Source organism: Melanaphis sacchari, unplaced genomic scaffold (assembly GCF_002803265.2).
Source record: "Melanaphis sacchari strain LSU unplaced genomic scaffold, SCAv2.0 Contig43_pilon_pilon, whole genome shotgun sequence".
Lineage (NCBI taxonomy): Eukaryota > Metazoa > Arthropoda > Insecta > Hemiptera > Aphididae > Melanaphis > Melanaphis sacchari.
In genome coordinates, this window is record NW_020271284.1 from 494,494 (window position 1) to 507,405 (window position 12,912).

General features: G+C 27.0%; 1 protein-coding gene across 1 annotated transcript in view; it reads left to right on the plus strand.

The window, feature by feature from the left end:
• Nucleotides 1–311: 311 nt before the first annotated feature.
• Nucleotides 312–12,912, plus strand: part of LOC112597748 — a 287,612-nt gene continuing 275,011 nt past the window's right edge. The window contains exons 1-2 of the mRNA XM_025343932.1: nucleotides 312–503; nucleotides 3,282–3,367. Coding sequence (XP_025199717.1) covers nucleotides 312–503; nucleotides 3,282–3,367 — 278 coding nt within the window. The remainder of the gene's footprint in view (nucleotides 504–3,281; nucleotides 3,368–12,912) is intronic.

Here is a 12,912-nt window from a genome sequence, read left to right on the forward strand (position 1 = left end):
GGACTATGAAAAGCACGCTATCTGGTTTTGTATAATTTGAGTCTGAGCATATTTTATTCAATTTTTGTAGCGTGTGATGTATACATACATTTTCCAGAAACACACTATCCGAATAATTAGATTCTGTTGTAATTATGTAATGATAGGCTCACACATAACTGTATATATATATAACCATAAAATTCAAACAAATAAATTAATGGTCAAGTTGTCGCACGCAAATTAAAACCCTATAAACATCCTTTCACCACTGATGAAAGAAACTATTTATACTATATAGTTACGAAGGGATTGATACATGATTTTTGGTAATGTGCCGTAAAGCATGTGATCCAATTTTGTGTTGCGCAGGAGACAAGGGATGGTTCAATGAGGGTCTCTGTCGCCTAGGAGAAAGCCTATTTCTTTGGAAAACGCGGAGACCTTTGATGGTGCCGTCTGCAACTCTGGCTGGCTTGACTACGTCATCTTCTCTCATCAGTGCAGGTACACCATACAAGCGAGCAAGAGCTCTTTCCAAGATCACGACACTCACAAGTTTCTGCGAGCGACAGCTGGACTTCTTCTTTTTTTTTATAAGTCAAATTAGAGTTATTTTTTTCTTATTTAAATTTAAGTTTTCCTTAAATCGTTTCGTAATTTGTGTCACCTTATATCTTTCTCCGAAGAACTTACAATAGGCATTCACTGCGGCGAATCAGGTAAGGTGCATGTATAAAATACCTATTGTTAATAAAGGTTCTTTTACTATCTAATTTACGTAACGGTGTGCTTGATTACATTCTCGGATACAAGATCTCAAGAACTCTCTGAAAAACAGGAGGAAGATAATTACGCGAGAACAAGACGTGTATTCAATAATTATTAACACCGGATTTACATTCAAGACTTGTGTCCTTTGTGTTTGTCTGGCTACACTAATTATTCTATTTTTAATTTTATACCTAATTTTTATTTTATTTTGTCATATTTTCACGTTATTATAATCATTTGGTCTGTTGATCAGCCACAATCGTAGGTACCCATTGTGTATGTATTCATCATGTTGATTATTAATAAAATGTATTATTAAATAAAAGGACAAAAACAAGAAAAAGAACAAAACGGAAAGTTATTTCCAACAACGTCTGTCCATTTTCTATAGTATGTATTTTATACAGACGCCACGTTGTTTTGTATGCCGAGTGCTGTAACAAAGCTATTTGTCTCACAACGATGAGTTTATTATTTCGGTAAAAACTTTTTAGAGTGGTAAAAGTGCTCAAAATCTTTCATTTAGCACATATATACATATATATTACGAAGTGGATACAGATCGTACTCCAAGGACAAGAAAAGATAAAAAAAGCCAGAATGACGCTTAAACGAACGTCTGTATTTTTGACAAAATATTGAGCAGAAATGTCCCGCTTTTTAAAATCGTTAAAAGAATGCGTTAGCAAACATATATGCAATTATGTATCATATAATATATGTATATCAATTGATTGGAACCACCGATTCGTAGTTAATACTATAATTAATCGTTTTAATGATAAGAATGTTATATGTTTTTTGATATAAAAAAAAAATTAAGTTTACATATTTGAGTTTCATTTCACGAACATTTTTTGAGCTTACTACATTTATTACAGCTTAAACTTAAAACGATTATTTATACCGAAACGTCTTTCATATTGATAGAAAAATTTTAAATCAAATTAATGAATAGATATGAATCTTAGTTCATCATATGAAAAACTCACAATATCATAGACTTCCAGAAGATATCTTCTAGATATCCATAAGTTATAACTAAAAAATGTTATTTTTTTTATTTGTTAGGTTCGAGATTGTGTTTAAATCATAATGGTGCTGTACTAGAAAGGAGTTTTTTTTATTATTGCTTGGTTATTTTTGTTTCTAAAATTCGTTATAGTATCATGCTATTTAAGCTACCACCAATTTAACATGTTGGCTACACTGTAAATTTTGTTTTTTTGTTTCACCTCTTTAAAATCATCATAAATAATTTGAAAACAAATTATACATTATAAATAATAACAAAAAATATTTATGCCTGATTTAGAGGGAAAATATTATTTCAATGTAAATACATTTTCTATCAGAAAAAAATAAATTGTAAAGCTCAATTATTTTTCACTTATAGCGTTAATTACAAATACCAACAAGTAATATTAATAATCATTGCTAACAATATAAAATGTAATATATATAATATTAAGCATGTCTTGAAGCAGAATACAATATTAAACAATTATATTATTTGAACACTAGTCAACAGTTCAGTTAAAAAAAAAAAAAAAAAAACCAACTTACGAATTTATTGTAAGCGATTTGAAATAAATGACATCACATGCGCTTACCAAATAATGATCGTCGTTACGAAATATTCGGTTATGCATAATATAACATTAAATACTTATATGATATCTGCACTCGATATCCGCAAAATCATTGTTTTTTCTGTATAATAGACTGTCAAAACGTCAAATTTGGAAAAAAAATGAAAAAATACGACCGTCGTAATAGAGGCCTTCTCACTTACGACATGGCATTACCGCAGTAGTCTCTATTATTACAGTATTAGGTATTATAACATAATATGATTGTTTATATTTTCAATACATTCGTCATGAACGTCTGAAACCGCGAAGACAGCGACGTTTTTTCGTGCCTACATTGAGATTTGCAGTAACGACGATGACATCAACCGCAATGGCAATAACAATATAATAATTAACAGCGGAAACGCGAGACCCTCAACCGTGTGTGCTCTATCGTCCAGGCGGCGGCGGCGGCGGCGAAGACGGTCGGTTGTCGTCGCCAAGACTCGTGCGTTATATTCTATATTACTATTATCGTCGTTATGTGTACGAGCGCAACTCGGGCGCGCTCTCTATCCGCCACCGCCACCCCTGCGAGATCGCCGCAACGCGCCGCTCACCGCGACTGTTTTCCGCCCGCCGCTACCAGTGTGCCGGGTACGCTTGACGATTGTTGATGACCGTCGTTCTGTGTGTCATCCGTCGTAACCGCCGCCCGACGATTTTCGGCACTGACGTTTACGCGCGATTTCGTGTTTTTCTCGTTTCGGGGTTTTATATTTTGTCGTGACCGACGTCGCCGCTGCCGCCACCGCCGAGTATTTTGCGTCGCGGACGAAGAAAATACAATAAAAATAATAATAATAATAATAATAATTGATATTGAGAGACATCGTTAAAAAATTAACTAGCGAGTGCCGTCGGTACGCGTGTGCGTTTTGGTTCGGTTCGTAGGTCGCCGATCGTTTAACCGTTCCCGTTTTCCATCGGAGAAATTGGATATCGTTTCGTCGTTTTGCTACCACGATCAGTGTGCACAGGTAAGCTGTTACAAACTAAACCGTGCCTAATGTTATCAACGTTGGTTATTATTTCAAATGGGTGAATAATTTCACGTGTTTGGCATTTAGTTCAATCCTACTAGGTACTACAATGGCATAGGGTTTTAGATTTCCGGCCGATATTCTTACAACGTTTCCTTCACCTACGTACCAGCGTAGCTAAATTGCCTACACTATACGCCGATCTTAAATGCGAGTTCAATTTAAAAACTTCATTGTCCACATTATTTTATGCGCGTATATTCATAACGTTTCAGGTATAGTGTCATCACTCATCAATATCATTATAACGGCAAACTTGAAAAATTCATTCAACGATATATATAAATTTCGATTGTAAATGAATGTTTTAGGGAGCCGAAACTTTTATCACGTTGGCGGTGATCGCGATGTGATTCCGCCTATGAGCGTGAACACCGCGTTCTTAAAAACACCATACTTTCAAGTTAGGTCGTAGAATAAGTGTGCAATTATTATAAATAATATTAAAATAAATTATTATTCATTTTTTTTAATCAAATTCGTTAATTTTTTTTTTTTTTAATTAATTCTATCATGAATGTGCGCATGTCTCTTATCCTGCACGCAGATACGTCATGTTATTAAGCTATGTGTGATTTACGCCTTTAATTTTATATATCTACTGTAAATATTAATATAAAATTATGATATTTACTTTGATTAAAAGTTATTTTATTAGAGAAACAATCACTAACACTAAATCCACTTGTGTCGTCACGTAAATAATACATAAACATTTGAAGTGCTAAAACATTTTAATTTTTTTTTATTATTCTATTACTAAAAAAAACCACAAATATATGACAAAAAATGTCACAATAGAAAACTTACAGTAAAAACAACTTGTAAACATATACGATCATAACATTGCTGAAATACTAAGTAAATTACCTACTTGTTTACATTACATATCTATTAAAATAATTGTGTAAATAACAATTTATATTTTTTATTTATGTTTTAATATATGCGTTTCATACACCACTATATAAATACATAAACTCAAAAAAATATATAATATATTGTTGTGTATTCTCGTAAAAACTGATAGTGTTAACAAAAATAAATTTTGTCAAATTATTTCAATTTGTACTTTCTCAAATAAATTCCGTGTAATTATTTTTCACTTAACCGTTATTATTTTATCGTACATATTAAGTTCTACGCAGTAAATTTAGAACTTCATACTTGTTGTTAGTATTCCGAAGATAATGTGGCTAGGAAAATCTTTAAAGATATGATGTTTTGTTGAATTTCCTAGTTTAGAAAAAAATGTTTTCAATTTAATTAAAATGTATTTCTTGGAAAAAATTACAAATTTTGAGTAAAAACTTTAAAACTAGCACACTACGATTGATAAATCTATTAATAATGAATATAATAAGTATTATTATTTATAAGTTTTTATAAATTTTATCTGTAATTATTTAAATCCTTTTGATTAGAATTGTTTAACTAAACAAATTTACCATCCGATCAAAAAAAAATATATATATATATATAGTTTTCTAATCATCTTATTACAATCTCGAAGATTACTGCAATACATTTAAGTTTTGGCTATGATAAGTGTTTTTTGCATGTCATGACTCACTTTTTATACAAACAACGTTTACGGAAAAGATTGTCAATATAATTCAGTGGAGAAAAACAGTTGGGTCGCATTATCACCTTCTTGTCACGTCGTCATGTTATTTTTCAACAACTTAAGTCTAACATGGTCTCATATTTTTAGTAAAAACCACGTCGATTAATATTTCATCTTTTTTTTTTTATTATTCAAACGAATTTAGTGCATTAATTATTTTGTATATTACAAATAAAAATTATTAAATGATTAATTACATTTTTTTTTTAACTTGAAAAGTAGTTACCTAATGTTTTTTCTAAAAATATGTTTGTGTAAAAGTTCTACATAATATTTGTATGATTTACATAAAAATATTATTATAATTTATTAATATAAAAAGGTCAGCTTATAAATTATAATAATTCGTTCATTTAACATAAATAAAGTTAATTTAAACTTAAAATGTATACAATATAAAATACATTTTATTAAAAAAATGTAAATTTTTGTGGAAATAACAGAAAAATTTATTTACTAGTTATTTTATTAAATATGTATACAAATATTAAGGACTCATATTAGTAATGCGCATCGTTTTAGTAAATCGTAATTATTTATGCAGCAAGTCGTTAAATTCCATCTTATTATTATAAATAAATAATGTTTGTATCACTTTGGTAAAATGTGACCTACATAATACAATGCCCGATTTTCATACTTTGTACATTAAATATAAATCTCTCCTAAGCATAACAATAATGAATTAGTAATAAACTGTGTTAAATCATTGGAATTTATTTTTGACAACTGCTTGATTTTATTATTTTCTACTCGTGATGTTAAAGAAGATTATCCTAATTAATTTAATTACACATTATATCGAGATTAATTTGTAGACAATACTAAAGACTATCATTTATGCTTATTTAATTTATTCGGGTGGTTTTAATCTATGTAGTAACAATAATTAATTGAATATAAAAGATAGATATATAAACATTTTATGTAAAATTTAAATAAAAACAACTATAAAATATAAAATAGATAAAAATTTATATGAAATTAAAAATAATCGCAATTTTAATAAAAAAATGTAGACATTTACCGAACAGTATAAGTAGTAAGCGTAGATTTTTAATACCTCCTAGGAAAGAGTGTACTATGAATTCCTCTACGTTGTGTTTTATTGTTTGAATTTTTCATTAATCTCAAAAATTTTTGAATCTGCTTTGGTTTATTTAGCCATTAGGTGATTGGACTCTCCTTGTCTGTAACATAAGCGATTAAACATCGACCATTATATTTTAGGAAGGTTAAAACCTGGACCATGAGATTTGATTCTTCGAATTATTTGTAATAATATGAGTTTTTCTTATTTTATCATTTTTTTTTTTCAATATTTCTTAATGGTTTGAAAAGTGCTAATTTTATTCGGCTAGCAGAATTTCCGTGATTTCAGTCTCATAAAAAGGTAAACTTAAAGTATCTTCGTTAATCGGTATATTAGACGTTTTAGGATATTTTTCACACTATTTCTTAAAGATATATCCTCACCTAAATGTGGAGGAATAATATTCTCAAAAAATGGTAAATGAGTTAGAGTAGTTGATTTTAGCGTTCCAGAAATAATTCACCTTGCCCGATTGAGTTGAACATTTATTTTTGTTACGTGAGAACTGTATTTCTATACATCATAAGAATACAACTAATGTGAGAGTTACTGTTCTCATAGTATTAGTCCCCTCTCATCTAGTTTCAGCTAGTTGAATTTTCTCTGTCTATTGAAGCAATAATTACATGTAGTGTATATGTATTCTTTTCTCCATTTAGCTGAAACAAAAATATATCTATTCTATCCTTAGCATCAAACAGCTAGGTGAGACCGTTAGTTGTAATCCAATCATAAAAAAACTCTCCATTTGCGTCATTTTGTTCGTATCTTCAATATCGGCGGTACTTGGCTATTAAAATTACCAATTTACAAAGAGAGGGGGGGTATAATTAATAGTTGTGAAATTGGCAATGATGAATCTGGGTGGTTTGTAATATGTAGGCTTACTATTTTAATGGTAATACTATTAATGTTATCATCTGTGACTAGAGAGTTGAGAACATCTACTTTTGTAATAACTTGGTTTGACATACATTGTTGCCTCATAAGTTAGGTTAGAAGAGTTACCAAATGGAAACCTGATATAAACAACCTTTTCCTAAGATTCTCTTCATAAATTGAATGTATTTCTTGAAGAACTATAACTTTTCTATTCGATTCTTTTCAGTTATTTTTGATAATATATCAAATTTTGATCTAGAAATGCCTTTAATATTTATTATTTAGATGACATACTTAATGAGTATGTCAAGAATTTCGTATTAGGGAGTTACATGTTTTATTACATATTAAATTATATGGCCGTTTTAAATATTTACCATGAAGATGATTCAATGAAATAATTTTGTCTAAAACAATTAAATAGGTGAAATTAAATAATATATTTGATAATTACTATCAATATTTACAAAATAAATTACTATTTTATATTTATTTTTTAATATAAAAGAAACCAGAAAATGTTTTGTCATAATAATTATTTATAGTCAGCTCATTTTTATCAAATAAACTAAAAACTTTATTTGAAAATATTTCATATTTATTTTTCTAGTCACTGTTGATATTTAATTGATTGTTTCACAAATAGCTAAATTATTAAAATCATAATATTTAATACTTTTATATAAACACACAGCATACACATTTATATGCATATTATATTACAGCAAAAAATCTATAGATTTCATGAGTATTTACTAATTTAAAATGATTGTATAATGGATTTTGCAATACTTTTACCACGTAAAATAATAAATCTTGATAGGACAATATATTTATAATATATATATATATGTATATGTATTTATTTTACAAACAACTAAGAATCATTTTAAAACATAATGATTGTGAATTTTCAAATGTTAAAAAAATAAAATCAGTAATTACACATTTGTAATAAAGTTTAATATTTGCATTTTTAAATTGGAAAAATCTGTCAGGACACATATAAGCCGGATATTGAGCACACAAATTGCTTAGCTTACCTTTGCGTAGTATAGTAATGTATGTATTTATAATACATTTTAACGCAGTAATAAATCTTCACATTCCATAAGCAATTTAAGGTAGAAGCCGCGTTACTATTTAGCGTTGATCAGGTGTGATAAGAACTATATGCTCGAAGCTGAAACAAAATATTTAAAAAAACTTAAATCAAATTTATTGAAACCTCTCTAACACTCATTCTTTTTAGATTGTCTTTAATTATTTCTTGAGTTTGATAAAAAAGTGAAATTTACAAAATTACTTTAGCAGTATATATATAAAATTCTAAATTCATATAATGTTTTTTTTTTTATGAAATATTGGAGTTTTTGATAACGAAAAAATGTTTACTGAAAATGCACATTACTATAAAATTTATAATTTTTTCGGTAAAATACTCAAAAATCTAGAGTAATTACAATTTATGTTTAATTAAAATTTTAGAAGCAACCGATAAAAAATAAATATTTATTGCAAAAGATAAAATTTATCTATAAATATGTACAATTTATATTTAATGATTCTGTATGATTCTGTTCAACTCTTTTGAATACTTTATTTTATTTTTCGTGTTCTGCATAGACGTGAATTTATTTTTTAATGATATTTCAAATTAATATTCAAAACCCTATAACTATAATAAATAATGATTACTAATTACCGTAAGCAAACCTATATCTTTGACATTTCAATACTAGATTTTGTACCCGACTTTTTGTTGCTGCAGGACCTATTAGTCCTATTAGATAGCAGTTTATTGGAATTAAAAGTGATGGTGAAGTATAAAAGGATAAGTTATTTTTTGTTTTGGCACCCGAACCAACTCTTGCCATACTACATTTGATCACCAAATTTGTTATTTTTAACGTCATGATAGGGCAATAATAATACTAATATTTCTAAAAGCCTGTTTTACTTGCAATTTATGTAAAATTATTAAATTATTTAAAATTTGTTGCTTAGATCTACAGTGTCCAATTATAATCTATCATATGACTTTAATATACAATGCTATATATAACTAATTTGTTTTACTATTTTCGTATTGTGTATTTCAAAGCTACATTTAAGATTTAATATTAAACTATATAGTTTGAAATTTTATGTATACATAAAATTAAAATAATTAATTGTTTTGTGTGTAATATAATATGTATTTAATATATTTTTCATCCCAGAAACGAAGTAATAATTAAAACATGAATTATTTGAATTGTTTGTAGTGTGTGGCGTATAAAAGGATATGGGTTGCTTCTCGTATTTCGGAAACTGTGTGATAAGGGGGTGCGAGACAAGTGCCAAAAATGTTTTTCGTGTTCCTATATCAGCCGTATATTTTATGCCATATACAGATAGCGTGCACGTGCGTTTTTAATTTTCCTAAATTATTAAAATATAACGATAAAATGAAAGCCACAATACACTGTATTTTTGTATTTATTTAGTCTTTGGAATTGTTTCAAAAATGTCATATATTTCCATATAGTATATGGTATATAAATATTATTATGAAATGTGTTTGCGCTCACTATTCTCGAAGTTATTGGTAGATATAAAACAACTTTTGGTGGGATGGGGAAAAAATATATTTACTCACTGATAACATCGACATTTTACGCTTTTAGAATCTATAGGATTTATAATAATTAATGTCACTGCGGGAGAACAAAACTGTACTCATCTGTGTCTTTTTTTTATTTTAATATAATTGTCTGGTCATAGCATACAATGGCATGTGCGTACACCACTTGAATTTATTATTAATCAAAATTCAAAAAAAAAAAAAAATAAATAAAATAAATAATGATAATAAAAGACATCAGGCAGATCATGTATTTCTGTAGTAGATCAACTACATACCTATATCTACGTTTACATTTATTTTATAAACGTTTAACCAGATGGATAATTTTTTTTCCTTTAAACTAAAGAATATATTACGATCGATCTTTTTATATATAACTAGAATGGTTATATATTTTATAGATTATATAAATCTAAACAAAGTTTTTCTTAAAAAATAAATAAATAAATGAACAAAACGCTGAAAAAGTAAAAACTGAAACATACAATTTTGAATGATAAATTATATATATTTTTTAAAAATATATTTTAATTATACGCAATTGTGGTAAAAAAACGTTGTTTTGAAATTATTAAGATACTGAAAAAATACCATTTTAAGCAAACATATTACGATGGGTCACACGAGGTTGATATTATTAATGTAGAACACGGAATAGGAGTAATTTATTTTCGCTCTCTCCCAAGTTTTATAGTAAGCTCGGTGTAACTTTTTCAAAACTTCGGACTTTCAAAAAGGAAAAAACACCCTTGGTGTGCTGTGAAACTTTGATCGGTCTTGTAGACATGTCAAATCTGCGTGGATTTGACAGTGGCAAGTTACTTACTTGAGTTACGGTTTAAACGGGATTTACTTTTTTTGAGCTAAGAAATTATGAAAAAAAAAAAATGATACTCGTTTTCCTGAATCGTGGCAATAATGGTGTATTTTGTCTTTTGTGACATCAAGAATGACACTTTGTATGCTTGCGGGCCCTTGAAGTTGGTTCAACGTACTAAAACGACATTCAACTCACTTAAGTGTATAGTTGTTTTTCAGAAAAAAAAATAAAATACCAAGTTACCAAGTAAATTACGTTTTTATATTACTATATCTTTCTTGCTTAAAAACATTGTTCTTTTCGAAAATCTTAATCTATTTATGTAAAGTTCAGTATACGCTACCACCTGCGAATCTATCGATTTCTAGTTGAGTGTTTTTTTGAAAAATGTTCTTGCAATACTTAAAAAAAAAATAAGACATCGATATTCGATCATATTACCACTTATATATCAAAATATGGTATTTTGCGTTGACTTATTGCTGTTTTAAACAATAAAATTATACATGTTAATTTTATAAAGTTGAAACTGACTTAACGATATAATACAAAACGAAGATAATGTTGATATCTACTTTATTTTTTATGTACTTATACTCAATTACTATTTCATATATTATGCGTTATATTTATGATTATAAGATAAACTATTTGAGTTCATTATTAGTTTATTTATTATAAATATGTACATATATATATATATATATTCTATAAATATAAGTAAGTATGCAACACGCTATTGCTAATAGTAAATATTGGTGACGTTTATGTAAGCCAATAGTATTAATTTTGATACAACAAAAATTATAGCAGAATACGTATATAAAAAAAAAATAATAATAATAATAACGACACAGCAATAATATGGTTTCTTAAAATGAGTCAAAGAAAAATAATTAGTTAATCTATATTTATTAAAAACATTATAGATTTACAATTTTAAATATTTATTTCATACCATTAAAGTTTGAGGTAATATTATAGTATTAAATTATTATTTGAAAAATATACTTAAGAATTTTTTTTTAAATTAAATTTTATTTTAAGTTATACGTGTATGAGTTGTGTAATTTTTATGCTTGGTAATAAACTTTGAAATGAAGATCGTTAATTTGAAAACACACTTTTGTGTGGGCTTACCTACCTTCATAATTACTAAAAGTTGTTTATTATACCAATTGAATGCGTTAAAAAGCTAAAAATTAACCATAAAAAAATAATAAAAACAATAAAATGAAAATTACTGGCTTAAAATAATTGGAACATGAATATCAAAGGTTATATTTCATTAAAATAATTATAAATAACATTCATCTTATAGCTATATGAATGCATGTAAAATAGTCATGTCTCTTGTAGTCATATAATATAAAAATTTGAAGCTGTTTCCAATTAATAAATATACTTTGTAGAAATGATTAATTTAGAATTTTCTAGTTATTAATTTGTTTTTTATTTTTGTAAGTACAAACCGGAAATTTTGTTGAAATTATTATACTTATCATGATAAATTGTGATATTTTGTGGTGGATATCTACATTTATTATAAGTTATAAGCCGTAAAATAAAAATGTTATTTATACTGAGCAATTTTAACTCATATTAAATTTAGTGTATATGTTATCTGAGAATCAAGGAGACATTACAATTTTCGATTTCATGTGTATTTTACCTCTTCACTCTGATTTTAAATACTAAGATGATTTCAGTTAATAGGCGCATATTTAATTATTCAAAGTTCAATATAAATAGGGAAAGTATATAATATTTAGAAAAGTACTCGGAGTTACAATTTTTGACTGTATAATATGTACAATAAGAATATTGTTAAATCGCATTATAAATCATTGTCTGATTGTGAGCTTCACATAACTTCATCAGATAAGGTTTATTACTTATAAATGCATATGAAACTTAGTATATATGTTTTACTAGAGGCTAACAGAATAAAAGTGTTAAAAAAATGTACCTATCATAAACACAACTACTATTAATGGTCATTTCGAAAAAAAATGATTTTTTTTACATTCATTAAACAGTAGGAACTGTTATAAACAAATAATAATAATTAACATAAAAAGTCTTAACAGAAAGATTATTACATTTATAAATTAATTAAATTATAAAGTATCATTATAATGTAATTAAAAAATATTTTGACGTTTGATAATGCGTCTTAAAATATTATTTTCTACTAAATCTCTTCTTAAGTTATTTGAAGTGTTTGATGAAAGAGTTTAAAAACAAGTTTTAAACTTAATTATGAATTTGATTTCAAAATTAACATAAATCCACGATATGCTTGTACGTGTAGCTTTATTAGTTTAGCCTAATGTTAAAGGACTACATTTTATCGCAAATTCGAATAATAAACTTAATGATATAATACAAAATAAATTAATTTTTACTCGTAATAAGATATGCCATGTTC